The following is a 20,661-nucleotide window of genomic DNA, read 5'->3' on the forward strand; positions in this document are numbered from 1 at the left end:
TTTAATGTTCTCACAATTTCTGGCTTTATCAGGAGATAAGCATCTTATATCTATGAATAATTTAAAGTAGACCAAACATCAGAAATATTTTTTTTAAAGTGTACGCAGCCATCTTTGTTTTGGCATCCAGTTTCTGGTCTGAGATGGTGGTGTAGAGATGATATAATCATGTAAACCCTGGTACACCTAGTGATGGCTGTGTTCACAAATGTCTGATGGTCCACTTACATTTTTGTGGTGCACTGCCATTGTTGTTTCAAAATAGTCAATTGAATTGAATAGGCTGCCATTGCACCCCAATGTGACAAAAATCAGACATGCCATTGTTAGCAATGCAATGCACTATTGTGGATTGTGTTGCCTTAGTGCACTGGGGTGCCATTCAGAACTAATTACCCTGCAACACATTTAAGGTGTTGTAGTGCATTTCCACAAAGCAGAAGTGTAAATGGATTTTGAAACAGAACAGCAAATGCTGCAGCCTCTTACCTTGTGAGGGCAACACACGTTGCAGGTGTTGTGGTGCTATTCATCTTGAATACCACCCCAATACACAACAGTCTGCCTTAACACAACATAAGTTAACACACTGCAAAAATGTAAACTGGCCCACAATTTTCCAGTCTGCTCACTGGGGAAGAGGCGACTGGGGAAATACTTCTTCTTGACTGATGGCGTCGTCATACGTATAGTCACTAGACTGAAGTTTAAGAACAGCTTTTTTTTAGTTCAGATTTTTTTTTTTTTTTTTTTTTTTAAATAGACTTGTGGCTTCCCATTAATTTAATATTGCAGTAATCTATTGTTACTGATATATATATTTTCAACACATGCAGGTATACAGTACAGCAGTGAAGACAGAATTGATGTACAAATTGCAGTTACCTACAGTGCCAAATTAGAAATTCTCTCTCAATAGTGTTAGATAACTATTACTACACTTTATGTACACTTTCATACATTTTTGACTAATAGAAAAAACTTAATGTGCCTCTAACACACAGAGACCTTACCTCGCACAGACAGACACGGAGGGACGCTTGGTCACAAGGAAGCTGGTCAGGGGTTTTGCAGTCTGGGATGAACAGCAGCAAATTGGAGGTGTCAGCAATTTTCAAGTCATATGTTTTGTCTGGGCTACAAAGGACAGCATGATCAGCCTTGTCTCCTCGGATAACCAAGCTTGAAGAAATTAAAATAAATAAATAAAATAAAAATAGCTAAAGAAAGAGTACAGAGCTTAATCCAACCTATAAGAAGTAATAGTACACTGAAGGCATTTAAAGGGTCAGTCCACCCATAACAAATAGATCAATTTAGTTAAATATGGTTGGATGTTGTGTTTGATTTGAATGTTCCTTAATGATGAAAGGGATTGCTCACTGTGATAATATGGCTAGTATTAAAGTTTCAGAGAGTATGTTCTTGCTGGTTAGATAATCCCTCCACTGCAGCGACAGTGGTTGATAACTCTACTTGAACATCTACATGCCTGGTAACGCTGAAGGTTTCCTAATGGGTATTATACCTTCTACGTATACTGTTGGAGGTTGCTCAGGCCATGCACTCAGGGGCGTGTTTGTGGCGAGGCAAACAAGGTGGTTGCCTAGAGTGTTTGCCTAGCCAGCACTTTTCAGTGCCTCCCTTCCCGCCGAAGTGACACTTAGGACAGCAGCCACTATGTAGGCTTACATGTGTTCCCAATTTGATCCGATCCGCAAAGGCAAAATGCTGCAGGAGGAGGGGTAGAGAAGGTCTCGGGTGTCCTGCTCTCATTCCCGGGTGGATCACCGGCAGATGTCATGATGTGGGTGGGAATATTCCTTCCCCATCTGATTTGCTTGCCAGCTTAGCCCAGTCCAGTTACAGGCTAACCCCGACCCACTCTTATCTGATCCCACAGCCTGTTCCTCCCCCTGCAAGCTCCACCTCCTAGCCAGTGATTGGCCGCCAGATCTGTAGGCCAGGACAAAAACACACAGGCAGAGAGGAGGAGCCGAGCAGCAGCACAAGGAAGACAGCTGATCGGTGTGCTGTGAGGGAGCGGCCAGAGCGGTCAGACTCAGATAAGGAAGACAGCTGATCAGTGTGGTGCCAGGGAGCAGCCAGACAAGGAGGCCAGCTGATCAGTGAGTGTCTGTGCCGTGTGGCCGGGATCCGGGAAGAGCAGAGCAGAGGGCACAGCTGCAGGCACACTGATTGTGGATGGGAGAGGGAGGGAGCCCGGTCTGGAGGAGGGGTCGTCAAGGTAAACATGGCCTTATTGTATGTTGGTGGTCTGGTCAGTGCAAACATATGCCCATTTACATTGGTAGCCACTTACTCCAAATATAGCTTAGGCTCAGTCATGCATTTGTAGTCAGTGAAAAATGTGTGCTACTCACACCTTCATCTCTGCTGGAGCTGGGAGGATTGGAATAGTGCCCCAACATTGGTGTCAGTGGGAATAATAGCGCCCCAACATTGGTGTCAGTGTCCCAACAAAATATATGCACTCGTTATTCACTTTTAATGTACAGGTTGGATGTCTCAGTAGTCAGTCACCTAGAGCAAACATGAAGTCAGCATTAATTCCAGAGCTCCTAATCTAAATTATTGTTCCAAGTCAGTGAATCAATATTAAGGCTTCCTGTACCCATGAACTCCCCTAGACATTTAGCTCTCCTGGAGTAAAACACTAAGTGCAGCAAAAACACATTTAAAAGCAGTACTGCGTTCACTTAGCCCTTGGACGTTTACTCATTGGATTGGCCACAGTATTTTCAGTTGACTTGAATAAATGCCAAAGCACAAAACTTGGCCAGCGTTTACAAGCGTTTTTGCAGCTTCAGCGTTTTTTTTTTTTTAACAAAACGTCCCTCTCCTGAACGCAGAAGAATCGCGTTCAGGAGAGAAATATTTAACTGCCCCTAAACTCTGCTTCTCCTAAACTCTGATAAAAGCCTGTGTGTACATGGACACATAGGCTTTTATTGAATTGAGTTCAGGGGCTTTAGCAAATAAACGCCAAAAGCTCCTAAAGGCATGTATAGGAGCAGCAGTTAACATGAGGCCTAAAGTGCTTCTAAAGGCTCAAGGTTTTTTACCTTCATGCATTCTTTGCATGAAGGTAAAAAACCTTCAGTGTGCAGTTCCTCCCTCAGCCCCTCCAATACTTACATGAGCCCGATCTCAATCCAGCACAGTGCACGGGGGCAGCAGTTCTCCTGGATCTCTGCCTTCCCATTGGTTCTTGCTGCTGGCAATCAAGCAGTGAGGAGGGTGCAGGGGCCGTGCTCTGTGTGTATAAGGTATACAAGGCGGCTTGGGAGCGAAAATGCACGAGTGCCCCCTAGAGCAAGCAGCTTGCTCTGGGGACAATCAGCAAGGGGGAAGGGCCAGGAGCACCGGCAGGGAACCAGAGAAGAGTAGGGTCAGGGCTGCTCTGTGCAAAACCACTGCACAGAGCAGGAATGACATGTATGTTATTTTTTATAGTTTTTATTGAAAATTTTTCAAGTTACAAATAGCGCAAAAAGACAAATGTCATGTTATAACAGAAAATGTCAACCAACACATAAGAACACCTGTTTTAACAAACAACAGACATAGCTTTGGAAAACAGAAGATCTGTGCAAAATCACCTGGGTAGGCCAAATAGAAACTACCCAGCATTGAGTTCATCATATACAGTATGTGAGAATCATTGGTTGTAATTGGCTGAAATATCAAGGCACAGAAATGTATAAAATTCATGGGTCCATTTTTTTTCAAATTTAGCAGTATTGTTGTGTAGAATACAGGTGAGTATGTCATTACTCGTGATCCAATTTAATTTGTTCCTAACAGATTCAAATGGAATAACTGATCTCTTCCAATAGGAAAAGAAATTTAATCTCCAAACACGGAAAGGTTTCTTCACAGTGAGAGCTGTGAAAATTTGGAATAGACTTCCCTCAAGAGTTGGTTCTGGCCAGCTCAGTGGAATGCTTCAAAAAAGGCCTGGATTCTTTCTTGGATACACAGAATATAACTGGATACTAACATTTATAGGTAAAGTTGATCCAGGGAATATCCGATTGCCTCTCGGAGGATCAGGAATGATTTTTTTTCCCAGCAGGAGCAAATTGGATCGTGCTTTGCTGAGTTTTTTTTTTTATGTCCTCCTCTGGATCAGCTGTGGGTATAGGATTATACAGGTGAAACTCGAAAAATTAGAATATCATGCAAAAGTTAATTTATTTCAGTAATGCAACTTAAAAGGTAAAACTAATATATGAGATAGACTCATTACATGCAAAGCAAGATCGTTCAAGCCGTGATTTGTCATAATTGTGATGATTATGGCTTACAGCTCATGAAAACCCCAAATCCACAATCTCAGAAAATTAGAATATTACATGCAATCAAAAAACAAGGATTGTACATAGAACAATATCAGGCCTCTGAAAAGTATAAGCATGTATATGTACTCAGTACTTGGTTTGGGCCCCTTTTGCAGCAAAAACTGCCTCAATGAGGCGTGGCACGGAAGCTATCAGCCTGTGGCACTGCTGAGGTGTTATGGAAGACCAGGCTGCTTCAATAGCGGCCTTCAGCTCTTCTGCATTGTTTGGTCTCATGTCTCTCATCTTTCTCTTGGCAATGCCCCATAGATTCTCTATGGGGTTCAGGTCAGGCGAGTTTTCTGCCCAATCAGGCACAATCTCACGGTCATTGAACCAGGTTTTGGTGCTTTTGGCAGTTTGGGCAGGTGCCAAGTCCTGCTGGAAAATGAAGTCAGCATCCCCATAAAGCTCATCTGTTGAAGGAGGCATGAAGTGCTCCAAAATCTCCTGGTAGACGGCTGCGTTGACCTTGGACTTAATGAAGCACAGTGGACCAACACCAGCAGATGACATGGCTCCCCAAATAAACAGACTGTGGAAACTTCACACTGGACTTCAAGCATCTTGCAGTGTCCTTGGTTTCCAAATGAGATTGAAAAGTTGCTGTCATAAGAAAAGAGGACTTTGGACCACTGAGCAAAAGACCAGGTCTGTTTTTCTTTAGCCCAGGTAAGACGCTTCTGATGTTTTTTGTTCAGGAGCGGCTTGACAAGAGGACTTCGACATTTGAAGCCCATGTCCAGGATCCGTCTGTGTGGTGGCTCTTGATGCACTGACTCCAGCCTCAGTCCACTCCTTGTAAAAGTCCAACACTTTTGAATGGCCTTTTCCTGACAATCCTCTCCAGGCTGTGGACATCCCTGCTGCTTGTGCACCTTTTTCTTCCACACTTTTCCCTTCCACATAACTTTATTAATGTGCTTTGATACAGCACTTTGGGACCATCCAACTTCTTTTGCAATTACCTTTTGAGGCTTTCCCTCCTTATGGAGGGTGTCAATGATGGTTTTCTGCACAATTGTCAGGTCAGCAGTCTTTCCCATGATTGTGATTCCTACTGAACCAGACTGAGAGACCATTTAAAGGCTCAGGAACCCTTTGCAGGTGTTATGGCTTAATTAGCTGATTAGCGTGGGACACTTTGAGCCTAGAATATTGCACCTTTTCACAATATTCTAATTTTCTGAGATTGTGGATTTGGGGTTTTCATTAGCTGTAAACCATAATCATCACAATTATGACAAATCACGGCTTGAATTATCTTGCTTTGCATGTAATGAGTCTATCTCATATATTAGTTTCACCTTTTAAGTTGCATTACTGAAATAAATGAACTTTTGCACAATATTCTAATTTTTCGAGTTTCACCTGTAACTTTTTTTTTCTATGGTTGAACCGGATGGACTTTTGTCTTTTTTCAGCCAGGATAACTATGTAACTAAACATATTGAGCTGTAGTGATTCTTGCTGCTAGCAGCATATAGGTAAGCAATTTAAGGGATTTTTTTTGGCACTGTAATTGGAAATTTATGGAAGAGAGCTGTCTCCGGGGTCCTGCGAACATTCACCCTCGTCGCTGTATATATAAGGTTAAATATACGGATCCAAAATCTAGCAGCTATCAGACATCGCCGCCAGACGTGGAACATATAACCCATCTGGCCGCAACACAATCTGATACATCATAACTAATCTTCAGGTCCCGTTCCCATTGATCCATATAGAGTACTTTACAACTCGGATCAGTAAGAAGGGCATACACCATAGGAATACGGCCTCTAGAAAGATTATTATTCTGACAAGAGAGTTCGAAATTGGCAAGAATGGGTGAGACATCTAATAAAGTAATTTTCGAGCGGATAAAAGAGGCGATTTGACTAAATCTAAAGATTTCGGTGAGGGGCATCTGTAATTTTTCTTTAAAATGTTGAAGAGGGTAAACTCGTGCACCCTGAAGGTAGTCTCCTAAACGCAGTAACCCCTTATTAATCCACCATTGAAATGGGGATGGAACCAGGACAAGTACAAATTCAGGATTACAAAAGACAGGGGCTAAATGCGTGAGCGAGGAAACTAGGTATTTGCAGTTGTGTACCCTATCACAGACTGAAAACTAGAAAGATAAAGTGGGAAATAATATAGGAGGGCGAGATCGAATAGGGAACCACAGTAGAGAACCAACCTCCAGAGGATGACAGGAAAGCGCTTCAATAGAAACCCAGAGGGGGCGTAGATCCCTTAGCGGTAGTATAGGCCAATTGTGCACTTTGGGCGGCTTGGAAATATGCGTGGAGATTAGGCAGGTCAATCCCACCATGTGATTTTAAAGCATATAGTGTTTTCTGGTTAATCCGGGGCCTACAATTGCTCCAAACAAAAAGGAGCAATTCGGCCTGTAGGTATTGTAGTTCATGTCTCGGAATTGGTATTGGTAAGGTTCTAAACAAATATAGTAGTCAAGGCAAAAACATCATATTAATAGAGCTGATCCTGCCAAACCAAGATATAGAGTAAGCAGCCCAACGACCAAGATCCTCCTTTAGATAATTCGCTTGGTAAAGGGTCTCAATTGAAGCTGTCAAGGTAATCCCTAAATAGGGCAAAGAGCTGTGGGCCCATGGAAAGTCATACATAGTCCTAAACTGTCATTCCGTGGAAGAGGGTAATGAAACATTAAAGGCTGTAGTTTTTTGAGAATTTAAAGTGAGTCCAGAAAGTTCAGAGAAATGACGCAAAAGAGATAATAGCTTAGGTATGGTAGTCAGAGGGGAGGTAACATACATTAGGACATCATCAGCAAATAAAGTACATTTATGTTCCTGATGACCACAGTGGACCCTGTGAATTCCAGGATGAGAGCGGATCGCCTTAGTTAAGGGTTCTATAGCCATTGCAAAAAGTAGTGGGGAGAGTGGACAACCTTGTCTAGTGCCGCATTGGGAACACGGGGAACCTGTAGCCTCTAATGGACACTTGAGCTGAAGGAGTGTTGTATAATGACTGTAGTAGGGTAAGGAATGTAGGAACAAATCCAAAAGCTCGCAAAATAGTAAACAAATAATCCCAGGTTAAGCTACCAAAGGCTTTATGGAGATCCAAAGAAAGAAGCAACAACTCCCGAGAGAGAGGAGCATCCCAATTAGAGCGGACAGTGGATATCAAAGCTATGGACCTACGAATCTGATCCAATGTTTGGCGACCAGATATGAAACCCGATTGGTCTTTGTGAATATATTGTGCTAAAAAGGAATTAAGCCACAAGACCAAGAGTTTTGTCAGGATTTTCAGGTCACAATTAGCGAAATAGGCCTATAATTAAGTGTATCGGTAGCATCATTAGGGATGACGCTAATCTATGCTTTATTTTGAAGTAAAGAGCCATATGGGGGAGAAGTTGTTCAGAAGGTTTTGTGGTAAACCGTTGGGGCCCGAGGATTTATGTGACGTTAGTAGTTTAAGAACCCTACCAAGCTCCTTGCTAGTTGTAGGCTGTTCCATAAGTTCCCTGTAGGCTTCAGCAAGAAATGGAAGACGCAAAAGGTCCCAAAAAATCCTGAAGCAAAGAAGGCTCAATGGGCCGGGGTTGACTGTAAAGAGAAGCATAGAAATTATTAAATTCCAGAAGGATCTTCTGAGGATCCTGTGAGATATGCCCTCCAAAGAGCCCGAGCTTAAGAAGGTCCGAATAGATATGTTTAGGGGAAAGGTTACATGCTAAGAGAGCCTGGTATGTCCCCCCATGTAAAGAATTTCTGGTTCATCCATTGTAGTTGTTTTTCCGCCTTGGTGGTGAGACAAAGATTAAGTTTTAAATGAGCTTGCTCCACCTTAAAAGGAACAAGTCCGGGGATGGGGCAATTTTGTGTTGAGCTAAGAAAGCCTCATATTCCCTAGTTTTGGCAGAAGTCAACTCTTCGGGAGATTGTTTAAGTCTAGAGGATAGTTTGATAAAAAAACCTCTGATAGAGGCTTTGTGAGCTGCCCAGTTAATAGCAGGGGTCTTCCGCTTTATTAATGGTAAAGAAAGAGTTCAAGTGCTCTACTACATCGAGGCGGATTGATTCATTGACAAGAAGGGACTCATTCAATCGCCAATGCGGCTTGGCCAGGTTGGTAGTTAAATTAGAGAGAGTTAGCATCACTGGGTCATGGTCTGACCAGGTCGTCGACACAATTTTAGTGGAGCTCAATCTGGACAGCATCTGCATAGGAAGAAAGATGTGATCAATACGAGAGTAATGATTGTGAGCTATAGAAAAATGAGTGAAGTCTCTAGAGGTAGGATTGGCTTCCCTCCACGTATCAATCAAATTATAGCGGTACAAAAGATGTGCAAATTTGCGACTTTGTTTCGGAGGGGATTTAAGTTTGGTTGTATGTGATTTATCAAGCATTTGATCCAAGGCCAGATTCGAGTCCCCCGCCAAAATTACATCACCTTTTAACTCTGGAGATAAAGATTGAAACAGGGATTGAAAAAAAGGCTAACTGATTCACCTTAGGGGCATAATAAATGAGAAAACTCACAAAAATTCCCCCTAAATGGCCTTTGACCAATAGATAATCGCCCTTCTTTGTCCTGTATCACTTTAGATTCGGTAAAGGATATCCATCATGCTAGACAGAGTGCTACCCCTCGTTTTTTTTTTCAGATGCATTAGTGAAGAAACATACAGGGAAGTCCCTATGAATATACCTAGGTGTAAAAAAGGAAGCAAAATGGGTTTCCTGCAGTGCAACTATATCAGCTCCTAGGGACTTATAATGAGAAAAAACCTTGAGACGTTTACAGGGGGACCCCAATCCTTGCACATTATGGTCTTAAGGTGGACATTGAAAAAAGTCAAAACAGCGATGGTGAGATCCATACCCCCATCCGTATGGGTTCCATGTATCCCGGACCAAATAGGAAATCCCGAGATGACCTTCAATTAGAAACCATGAAAAAAAAGGTGGGAAGAAAAAGAGAAGAGACAAAAGACGGTGAGCCCAGAAAAAGGCTAGCATCTAACCAAGTGGCAAAATAACAATACGCATGAAAAACAGTAGAATACCAAATATCCCACACAAGAAGTCAAGAAACAGAAGAGTCTCCACCAAAGCAAAGCAATAAGGGGAGTCTTTCGATTACAGATAGCACATAGATTCTGCCCATCGCCATGGGGTCTGTAAAAAACATGTACGTTAAAGGCTCCTAACACCAATAGCTAGAGTATCTGGCATGTAAACAGACTAGCCCATAAAAAATTTGAAGTTAATATGACTAGAGAGCACAGCTTTTTTTTTTTTAAATGGTTGATGTGACAGGAGTTACTTTGGGTGGGGGGCCCATGGAACCCAGCTCACTTTAGAGAGGTGGGGAGACCCCTGTCTCAGCTCCCAATATCCCTAGTATGTGTAAGTCACCCTGTGCCTGTTAGGGGTACAGGGTGATCTGTCCTAATATTGGGGTGGGGGGGTTGTTGATTGTTTAATGCCATATGGTTGCATCCCATTGTTCTATTGTGTGTCTTGCTTGGAAGCAAACTATTATGGGATGTATGTGTTTATGTATATTAGCAAAAGTGTGTGTGTGTGTGTGTGTGTGTGTGTGTGTGGGGGGGGGGGGGTCTCCAGCAGTCCTCCATCCTGATGGGACTGTCTGCTGGTAAAGTTTGAATACCTGTGTGTCTCTTGTTGCTAAGTGTAGCTTGCCCTGCAGTGTGACATTATGCAGGGAGGGGGGATTTGTCCCGAGTGTATAAAAAGCCAGTTCGGGTTTCAAATAAAGAGTTCCATGTTCAGACAGACTGGTGTCGCCTAGTCTTGTTTGGTCGGCTGTGGTGTCTGTGATTGGTGTTTGGACGGGGAAGCGGTATTATAACGGAAGTACCCAAGCACAGACTGGGTCGGTTCCGTTACAGTTGAACTGGATGGGCTTTTGTCTTTTTTCAGCCAGACTAACTATGTAACAACAAACGTGGAGGCCAATGGCCAACAGGACCAAGGAGAGGTCCACGCCCAGTAGAAAATCAGCTAGTGACCAGCAGAGTCCTTAAGGAACATGACATGGAATAACAGGTTTCTTCTTCCTGGGAGATGAGGAACACAGAAGTGAAAGTGGGGGAGGAAAGAAATCAGCATTGGGAGGAATCCACGAGGACTGAGAAATATCTGCAAAGACTTGAATCTTGTACCGATCGATTTCCAAGTCTGGATGTTCCCTGGCATAGAGCATCACTGCCTCTTTAATTCTGAAAAACGTAGGTTTAACGATTATATCCAAAAGGGGGCCCATCTGGTTTTAAGAGGACCAGAGCTCTATGGATGCGGTCTATCTCCATGTGGATTTCGTCAGTATCCAGCACTGCGGATAGTATAAGGGAGTAGGCGATTGAAGCAATACCTTTGTCTGTTTATGGTAGGCCTCTAATCCGGCGGGCGCGGTTTTCAATGTCGTCTATTTTAGTATAAGCTTCCTCAAGGCGATCTTATAGGTCTGCAATCCTATTGGAATTCTGCGACACCCTGTGAACTGTGTCATCAACTTTATTTTCTCCAGGCGGTTTCCGATCTCCCTAAAATCCTGCTTTAGGTCAGAGGCTAGTTTAGTGGTAGCTTTTTCCAATTCTCTTTGAAGTAAATCAGCAAAACGAGCAATAAGAACGGAGTTTTTTTTTTAAACTGGAAAAACTTGAAGTTACAGCCAAGCACATAACATCCACTCAAAAAAAAAAAAAAAAAATGGAGACCCCCACGTACAAACATAAAATCAGATGCTGGAGTGCCTACATATGAAAACGTTGATTGTGATACACGTTACATATCGGTGCACACGCCAGAATGACAGCAATAATTCTAGCACCAGAGCCCCTCCGTAACACTATACTGATGACCTATAAGGGGCTATAAAAGTGTCGCCTATAGAAAATATAGGGTACTGAAGTACGAGCGTGTTGGATATTTATTTACTCGCAACTTCATCTTTTATATTTTGCAAAATTAGGGCAATTTTTTTGTGCTCTACAATTAACTTGTGTATCTTTTTACTGAACTTTTGCGGTAATATGCAACATAAAAGAATGGAACTACCACTATTTTATTCTCTAGAGTCTCTGCTTTCAGAAAATATAGAATTTTGGGTGTTTTGTGTAATCTTTCAGCCTAAAATGATTTTTTAAACTTGTGCAGAACAGGCAAAACCGGTTCTGGCAGCAAAAGGGATAAAGGAGAAGCCGGACAATCCCCTTTCCTGACAAGCACCCAATCAGTGCTCATTACATTGCAAGGTCTATCCCCTTCCCTGCTAGTCCCTGGCTGCAGTGCTGGAGACAGGCAGAGAGGGGAGAGGGAGATAAACAGCGCAATGTTCAAACGTTTAAGTAGCCATAAAGCCCCTTTTGTTTTTAAAAGCCCCAGACATTTCTAAAAGCACCTCAGATTTAAATACGGTTTTGGTTCAAATTTATTTATTTTTTTATCTGGACAAGTAGATTGTCATTAAGGACAATTGGAACTCCAATTTAGTCCCTGGACAAGTAGTTTTTTCAAAATGTCAACACCTCTGTAATGGGTATTGTACATTTTAATTAACATTTTTGGATAAAAAGGTCAGCAAAGGCAGTCCTTGTATTTCTCTCATGACAGATTGTAAAGAGGTGTTAAACTCTGGTTGGAAGTAATGCCAAAAAGAGAAAAAAAAAAAAAAAAAGTAGGCAAAAGATCAGTCACCAATACAGTGTGTGGTCTCCCTAATCACTTGCCTACTTACTATGCATGGTGTTTCTGTGGACAGGTGGCCATTTTTGTAGAAGCAGGGATTTGCTTCCTTATGTCAGAGCGATCTCATGAGACTTAAAGTCAGAGGTAGCAATGCCATAGATCTCACTCTGCAGAGATAAAGCTAAGAATCTATAGGTACAGGAGTGCCTCGGCAACCTCAGAAAGTGACATAGCGGAAGTCCCTGGTGGTTAGCATATAAACTGTATGTGCACATGAAGATTCTGAAACAATCCTACCTGCCGCCAGATTCGATCTCCTTACACAACGTCTCATCCAGTTCCATTAGACAATAATCCCCGGAAGTGAAAGTATTACTGAATGCCAGGCACTGGGCAGTGGTCCGCAAATCCTGCACATTCAACTTCGCTATCTGCAGGGTAGCCTCCACTTCCTCCCGAGATCGACTCATTGCAAAAAAAGAAACTGTCCCTCTAGATCACACCCAAACCAGAAGGACAAAGAATGATGGCTGCAAAGGATGCTGGTCTACTAGAGTGAAAAAAAAAAAAGCAGAAAGTAAATCTGAGGATACATACTATGCAGGATGCAAAGCTGCAGCAGTTAGTGGCTGAGTGACAGAAATTCACAGCAATATGGAATATTATGAGCATTATGAGGGACTCCAGGCAAAAGAAATTGATACTATGGGGCAGGGTGGATAAAAATCAAATGATAAAAAAAAAAAAAAAAAAAATTGGATTTTTTTTATTTAAATCGGATTTTTTTTTATTTAAATCGGATTTTTTAAAATAAAATGCTTTTTGAGGAAAATATATTACCATCCAAAGGTTATTCCATCATGAAATAAAGATTAGTTTTTTAATTATGTAGAATAAGGCTGTATATGTTAAATTTTTTTGGTAAATAAATTAATCCATTCACAATGTCATGCTCTTCCAGAGGTTTTTGTAAGATTATTGGGCAGTTTCTCTGCCTACAAAATATTATCACAGATGCTTGGTTTACTTTTGCAGTTTTCAAAACTGAATTTGACTCAGCGGAGATCACATGCCTCGTCTTCACACCAAAAATGTTATGACATGAACAGAGTTAAGAAAAAGACCTTAATCCTAACTTCTACAAACCTATGAATACAGAATCAACCCCTTCAGTGCTAAGTTTCAAGAAGTTCAGTGAATAGAATAGAAACAATATTTTTCTGATTGTTAGGAGTGGAATAGATCTGCACAAGAAGAAAGTGAAACGAAGTGTGAGGAGGAAGGTGCTGACAGTCTAAGTTTCTTAAAATATATATATTTTGTTTAGCCAAATTAGTTAACAAACATGGATGTTTGTTTAAGCAAATAATATATGCTGTAATGTTATTGTTTCAGATGAATAAATCTATTTAAATTGTTATTATTAAGGTAATGATTATTTTTCTCCTTCCTAAGTACAACAGAAAAGTTGTCCAAATATAAATGATTAACCTATTAAACTGGGGATAAAAAAAAACTATGAAAAGTTGTTATTCTAAAAATCTTCATCTACTTGCATATTAAAGTTATACCAGCAAGAATTAGTCTATGTAGAAAACTATGATTTAAATCAAGCCTTACTGACTAGTGATTTAAATCAAATCCACCCTGCTATGGGGCATTCATCAAAGCAGCTTTGCATGAAAACCAATCAGCTTCCATCTTTCATTTTCAAAGCTTAACCCCTTGACGCAGATCTCACGCAAATATGTGGCCTCTCGGCATCTGGGCCTTGACGCCGAGTGGCCGCATATTTGCGTTCAATTAGAAAATACATATGTGCTGAGAGTGCGAGCTCCCAGCACGTGTCCGTGACTCCCGGAAAGGTCCCGCTCTCCCTTTTCAATCGGGATCTTTTCCAATCATGTGACCGCTGTGATGGCGAATCACGGCGGTCACATGACCCTAAAACCCCACCCCGCCTCCCGGCTTTTGAAACTCTTAAAGGGCCAGGAGGCGCCGGTGCGAAGAGGTTAAAATGACCAAGCTGAAGATTAATAGTTGCCATGCACAGCTACTCCAGATTCTGTCTGCTTCAGTTTTGACAGGTTGCTAGCATGCACCAATTTGTTAGAGTTAAGAACTATTATGGATGTGTTCAGTGATCTTAAGCCGTCATTTTGAAGGTTGGAGTGAATCAATCCCAAACTGTTTGCTCCAGAGAAGAAGACTGAGATAATTACAAACAATTAAAATAGAGTGGTTAAAGCTTGTAACCTCCAAGCTACAATGGATGCTGAGATGGACCACACAACTCCACAGCTACATACTGGACATCTGTCAGTCTACTCGACCAGCTATATTTTCTGCTTTGCTTTGAACATCTGAGCAGATATATTTACTTCAAAATTTCTTTGCATGTTGCTTCAAGCATTATTACTAATATTGCTGCAAACCCTTAGTGAATACTATGTGTATGCTTTTTCTTTTATAGGCCTTTTATAGACTAAGGGGTCAATTCACTAAAGGCATGTGATATGAAGGTCACATTACTCAATTTTCAGAAATATCGCATGAGATGATAAAAGAGTCAATTCATCAAAGTACAATATCAATTGTGAAGTAAATACCACACATTTGTTAAAATACTGAGATAAATGCAGCAAAAAAAAACAAAAAACACACATTCGTTATTTATCACCAGGTGTTTTGTGGCCCTATTTTAGAAATGTACAAAATAACAATTAGAGGAACTCTGCACTGGCCAGAAAGTGAAAACTATTCAATGTATCAGTGTAAAAAAAATGTTCTCCTCTGAGCCCAGGAATGAAAATAAATTGTAATATTTCATCTGAGGGAGCTCATTTTGTGAATGAAAGCACACTACAATATTTTCATAGTTTCACAGTATTGCTGTGTAAATTCTGGTGCAATGTTAGCCTGCAAAAAAATTGTTAAACGCTAAAAATAATGCAAAATTTAAGTGCTAAATATCGCAAAACATAAATATTTAATGCATTTGGTAAATAATGCATGTTTTTTAGTGAATTAACTACTTTTGAAATAAATACTGCATGAGTTATTTTAACTCAAAACCTCATGCGGTATTTATCTTAGTGAATTGACCCCTAAGGCGGATCACAGGAAGCAGCTATATATGAAATTACACAATCAGTTACTGGCATCCATACGGTTTTACTGCTGTCTGGCCAACCTTAATGAATATAAATAATGGACATTCCATGCTAGAGACCCATCTCAATGATGGAGTGTATACACCCTAATCACGGATATCCTCCTATTCATTACTATACAATATACTATATTAACTATTACCCTACTATATGATATAAACTATTAATATACTACACAAACCATTACCATACTATACAATATAATGTATATTATTACTAATATATAGTCCCATGGGTAGCCACCACACTCTGTGTGTATGGTAAATGAGGTGCTCACCCACAAACAGGTACGTACATATCCAAAACAGATATAAAGGCACTCATGGGGCTTGCAGCAGAGATCAATCAAAACAGCACTATTTTTTTGCCAAAGTTAGGATGAAGCGCAGTCTTGAGAACGATGGACTAAGCTTCACTGAAACATTGAGATTTTATTCCAGAATCTACTACACTATTAGCGGTCCTTGTGTGTGCATCTGAGCACTATTTCTAGGAAATACAAGTGCAGCTGACCTCTTAAAAGGGACCAAAACACTGGAGGGGCAGAGATCAGGAACCAACCACATGGAATAAGGACAGTATATCCATCACCAAGCGCATAAGACCTATGTGATTAGGGGTCAAAATTGCAGGTGAGCATGCAATTCACAAGGAGGTGAAGGAATGTGATGTATAAAATTGTATAATATATGGCCAGCCTAAGAGCAGCACTATACTAATTTGATTGCAATAAAACACTGTTTTGATCTGTGTGTAATATATACATATTAAACACAAATACATACTGTATAAATATATACATACAGTATATGCACAAACACACATACTATTACTATACAATAAAGACTATTCGTATATTATACATAATATATACACAATATTCAGGTGTTCCAATCACCTCCATGGCCACAGGTGTATAAAATCAAGCACCCAGACATACAGACTGCTTCTACAAACATTTGTGAAAGAATGAGTCGTTCTCAGGACCTCAGTGAATTCAAGCGTGGTACCATGATAGGTTGCTGCCTGTGCAATAAGTCCATCCGTCAAATTTCCTTGCTACTGAATATTCCATGGGTAACTGTTCGTGGTATTATAACAAAGTGGAAGCAAATGGGAACAACAGCAACTCGGCCATGAAGTGGTAGGCCACGTACAATGACACAGCGGGGTCAGCATATGCTACAGTGCACAGAAGTCGCCAACTGTCTGCAGAGTCGACAGCTAAAGACCTCCAAACTTTGTGTGGCCTTCAGATTAGCACAACAGTGAATAGAGAGCTGTATGGAATGGGTTTCCATGGCCGAGCAGCTGCATCCAAGTCTTCCATCACCAAGTGCAATGCAAAGTGTTGGATACAATGGTTGTACAGCACGCCGCTACTGGACCCTAGAGCAGTGGAGACGTGTTCTCTGGAGTGACAAATCACGCTTCTCTGTATGGCAATCCAATGGACGTGTCTGGGTTTGGCAGTTGCCAGGAGAACAGCACTTGCCTGACTGCATTGTGACAAGTGTAAAGTTTGGTGGGAGGGGATTATGGTGTCAGGTTGCTTTCCAAGGGTTGGGCTTGGCCCCTTAGTTCCAGTGAAGGGAACTCAACCTCAATACTGGGCACTTTTCCCCCTTCCTGCCCAGGACAATTTTCAGATTTCAGTATTGCAGCACTTTGAATGACAATTGCGTAGTCATGCAACACTGCACCAATAAAACCAGAGTTAGGCTTACTGGTAACTCCTTTTTTTCCAAGTCTTCCAGGACAGCCCCTTGAGACAGAGCTCCTCCCTCCGGGTCAGGAAACACACCATCCCCCACGCCTTTAAAGGCAGACCTCCAGGCCTCCATCTGCACTTTTTATTCGAGAACTAGCAGAAGACACTGAAAGACACAAATATATATACATGTAGATAACCCCATATACAACACTTGTACATTTGAAGGGTGGGAAATTGCGACTGTTCTGGAAGACTCGAAGAAAAAGAGTTACCGGTAAGCCTAACCCTGGTTTTCTCCTTACGTCTTCCAGGACAGCCCCTTGAGACGATAATCAAGAACTTACCCCCTTAGGGCGGGCCCACTGCCTGGAGGACCCTGTGTCCGAATGCCTGCTCCTTATTTGACAGAAGATCTAGGTGGTAATGCTTGACGAAGTTAGAGAACTTTGACCAGGTGGCTGCCTTACAGATCTCCTCCGGCGAAGCCCCGTCCCACTCTGCCCAAGAAGCTGCTAAGGATCTCGTTGAGTGGGCTTTAACAAAGGGGGGAGGAATACCTAAAACTTTGTAAGACTCCACGATAGCTAATCTATTCCATCTACACCGCGTTCCAAATTATTATGCAAATTCTATTTAAGTGTCACAAAGATTAAATATTTTGTTTTTCAGTTTAACTCATGGATGACATTGCGTGTCAGGGCTCTTTTGATCACTGAAAACAATCTCGGACACCCTTGATAATTAGATTGGCCGGTGAGCCCAATTTAAGGAAAAACTACTAAAGGAGGGTGTTCCACATTATTAAGCAGAGCACCATTTTCAAGCAATATGGGGAAGAAAAAGGATCTCTCTGCTGCCGAAAAGAGTGAAATAGTTCAATACCTTGGACGAGGTATGAAAACATTAGATATTTCACGAAAACTTAAGCGTGATCATCACACTATTAAGAGATTTGCGGCTGATTCAGAGCACAGATGGGTTCGTGCAGATAAAGGCACATTGAGGAAGATTTCTGCCAGATCCATGCATCGGATCAAGAGAGCAGCTTCTAAAATACCATTACATAGCAGCAAACAGATATTTGAAGCTGCTGGTGCCTCTGGAGTCCCACGGACATCAAGGTGTAGAGTCCTCCAGAGTCTTGCAACTGTGCATAAACCTTCTATTTGGCCACCATAACCAATGCTCACAAGCAGAAACGGCTGCATTGGGCAAAAAAATACATGAAGACTAATTTTCAAACAGTCCTGTTCACGGATGAGTGCAGTGCAACCCTGGATGGTCCAGATGGATAGAGTAGTGGATGGTTGGTGGATGGCCACCCTGTTCCAACAAGGCTGCAACATCAGCAAGGCGGTGGTGGACTCATGTTTTGGGCCGGAATCATGGGAACAGAGCTGGTCGGCCCCTTTAGGGTCCCCGAAGGTGTAAAGATGACCTCTGCAAAGTATGTGGAGTTTATGACTGACCACTTTCTTCCCTGGTACAGAAGGAAGAACTATGCTTTCTGTAATAAAATTATCTTCATGCATGACAATGCACCATCTCATGCTGCAAAGAATACCTCTGCATCAATGGGTGTTATGGGGATAAAAGAAGAGAAAGTCATGGTGTGCCCTCCATCCTCCCCTGACCTCAATCCTATTGAGAACCTTTGGAGCATCCTCAAGCAAAAGATCTATGAGGGTGGGAGGCAGTTTACATCCAAACAGCAGCTCTGGGAGGCTATTCTGGCATCTTGCAAACAAATTCAAGCAGAAACTGTCCAAAAACTCACAAGTTCAAAAGATGCAAGACTTGTGAAGCTGCTATCAAATAAGGGGTCCTATGTTACAATGTAACGTGACCTGTTAAAATGTTTAAAAAGTTAAAATGTTGTTAAAAGTTTGATTGAAATAGCTTTTGATTTCAGTAAAAATGCTGCAAACACGACAAATGACAATTTTCAGTTCTTTACAACCTATAAAGTGTTTTGAAACTTGCTGTGCGTAATAATTTGGAACAGTGCATTGTAAGTTTATGTTTAACAAAAATACTGTTCTCATTAGGAGGTTTGTTCAATAAAATTTGAATTGTACTCTTAATAGTTGATAACATGAGAATTATGCTGACTGTTATTTACATCAATTAATTAGGTAAATGAGAAAAATATCATTTGCATAATAATTTGGAACACGGTATACCAATAGTGGATTTGGACGCTGCGGAACCCTTCTTTTGACCAGAAAACAAAAAGGGAATCTGACTTTCTAAATTCCCGGGATCTATCAAGATAAATCATAAGACTCCTCCTTACATCCAGCAAACTTAGCCTTTCTTCTTCCTTACCTTCAGGAGAAGAGTAAAAGGTCGGCAGGACTATATCCTGAGACCTGTGAAAGGAGGAGGATACTTTAGGAATAAAACCTGGATCCGTCTTGAGGACAACCCTGTCCTCAAAAACGGTCAGGTAAGGCTCCCTAATAAAAAGAGCTTGTAATTCACTCACCCTACGGGCTGACGTGATAGCTATCAAAAACACCACCTTTAAAGGTCAAAATCCTAACCGTAGATTTTTCCCAAAGGCTCAAAAGGCTTGCAGATGAAAGCCTTCAGGACTAAGGATAGGTCCCAGACTGGACAAGTCTTGACCCTAATTGGTCTAGACTTGGAAAGAGACCTGAAGAAGTCTACCACAAAAGGATTTTGCTGCAGGTTGATCTGCAGAAAAATGCTTAGGGCCGAAGCCTGAACCTTTAGGGTGCTGATCGAGAGACCTCGATCCGCCCCTTCCTGAAAAAAATCCAAGACTGCCGAAATGTCTTGGGGCCCCTGTCGCTGGCCAGAAAACCATGAATTAAACTTTTTCCAGACTTTCGAGTAAATGGCTCTGGTAACTAGCTTACTGCAGTTAACCAAAGTTTTACCACTGTGTCCGAAAACCCCCTGGCTTTGAGGAGCTGCTCCTCAAGAACCAAGCCTTGAACTTCAAGGTCCTGACCCGCGGATGCAGAAGAGGGCCCTGAGAAATCAGATCTTCCCTCTCCAGGAGAGGAAACGGGTGAACTGAGGCAAGACTGTTCAGTAGGGAGAACCAGGGCCTCTTTGGCCAAAAGGGTGCTATTAAGACTAGATTCGTCTTTTCCTTCCCAAACTTTTGCAGGACCGCCGGGATTAGTCTCACCGGAGGAAATGCATAAGCCAAGTTGAAGTCCCAAGGGGTCGACAGGGCGTCTATCCCTAAGGCCTGCTCTCGCGGATTCAGGGAAAAGAATTGACCGACTTTTTTGTTCTCTTGAGATGAAAAAGATCGATCTCCAGAACCCCCATTTGCGGACTATGTCTTGAAAGACCTCCTGGTTGAGAGACCAATCGTCGTGACTGATTGGTCGTCGACTCAGGAAGTCCGCTAGGGAGTTCTGTGACCCCTTCAAATGAACGGCAGCTGTTGACAATAGATTTCGTTCAGCCCAGGCCAGAATACCGCCTATAATCCTCTGCAGAGAAGGGCTCAGTGTACCTCCCTGCTTGTTTATGTAGGCCACTGTCGCTATGTTGTCCGACCGAACCTGCAAGTGACGGTTCTCTAACTTTGTTCCAAAGGCCTCCAACGCCCTCCGAACCGCCATCAGCTCTCTCTGATTTGAAGGCCTTAAAGATTCCGCTCGAGACCATTCCCCGAGCTGTCAACTCGTCTAGATGGGCTCCCCAACCATAACTGCTGGCA

General features: G+C 41.9%; 1 protein-coding gene across 4 annotated transcripts in view; it reads right to left on the bottom strand.

Moving 5' to 3' along the window:
- The window catches only part of DSCC1 (DNA replication and sister chromatid cohesion 1), a 50,116-nt gene that overhangs the window by 23,491 nt on the left and 5,964 nt on the right, over window positions 1-20,661 (bottom strand). For 2 of the 4 annotated variants that reach the window (XM_089677565.1, XM_089677567.1), the window contains exons 2-3: window positions 12,366-12,618; window positions 1,014-1,182 (exon numbers count right to left, since the gene is read on the bottom strand). In XM_089677565.1, coding sequence (XP_089533691.1) covers window positions 1,014-1,182; window positions 12,366-12,538 — 342 coding nt within the window. In that variant the 5' untranslated portion in view covers window positions 12,539-12,618. The remainder of the gene's footprint in view (window positions 1-1,013; window positions 1,183-12,365; window positions 12,619-20,661) is intronic. The other 2 variants (XM_089677566.1, XM_089677569.1) reach the window with 2 other exon arrangements.

The sequence above is a fragment of the Staurois parvus genome, unplaced genomic scaffold (genome assembly GCF_062004578.1).
Source record: "Staurois parvus isolate SC_StPar_1 unplaced genomic scaffold, SC_StPar_1.0 ptg000188l, whole genome shotgun sequence".
Lineage (NCBI taxonomy): Eukaryota > Metazoa > Chordata > Amphibia > Anura > Ranidae > Staurois > Staurois parvus.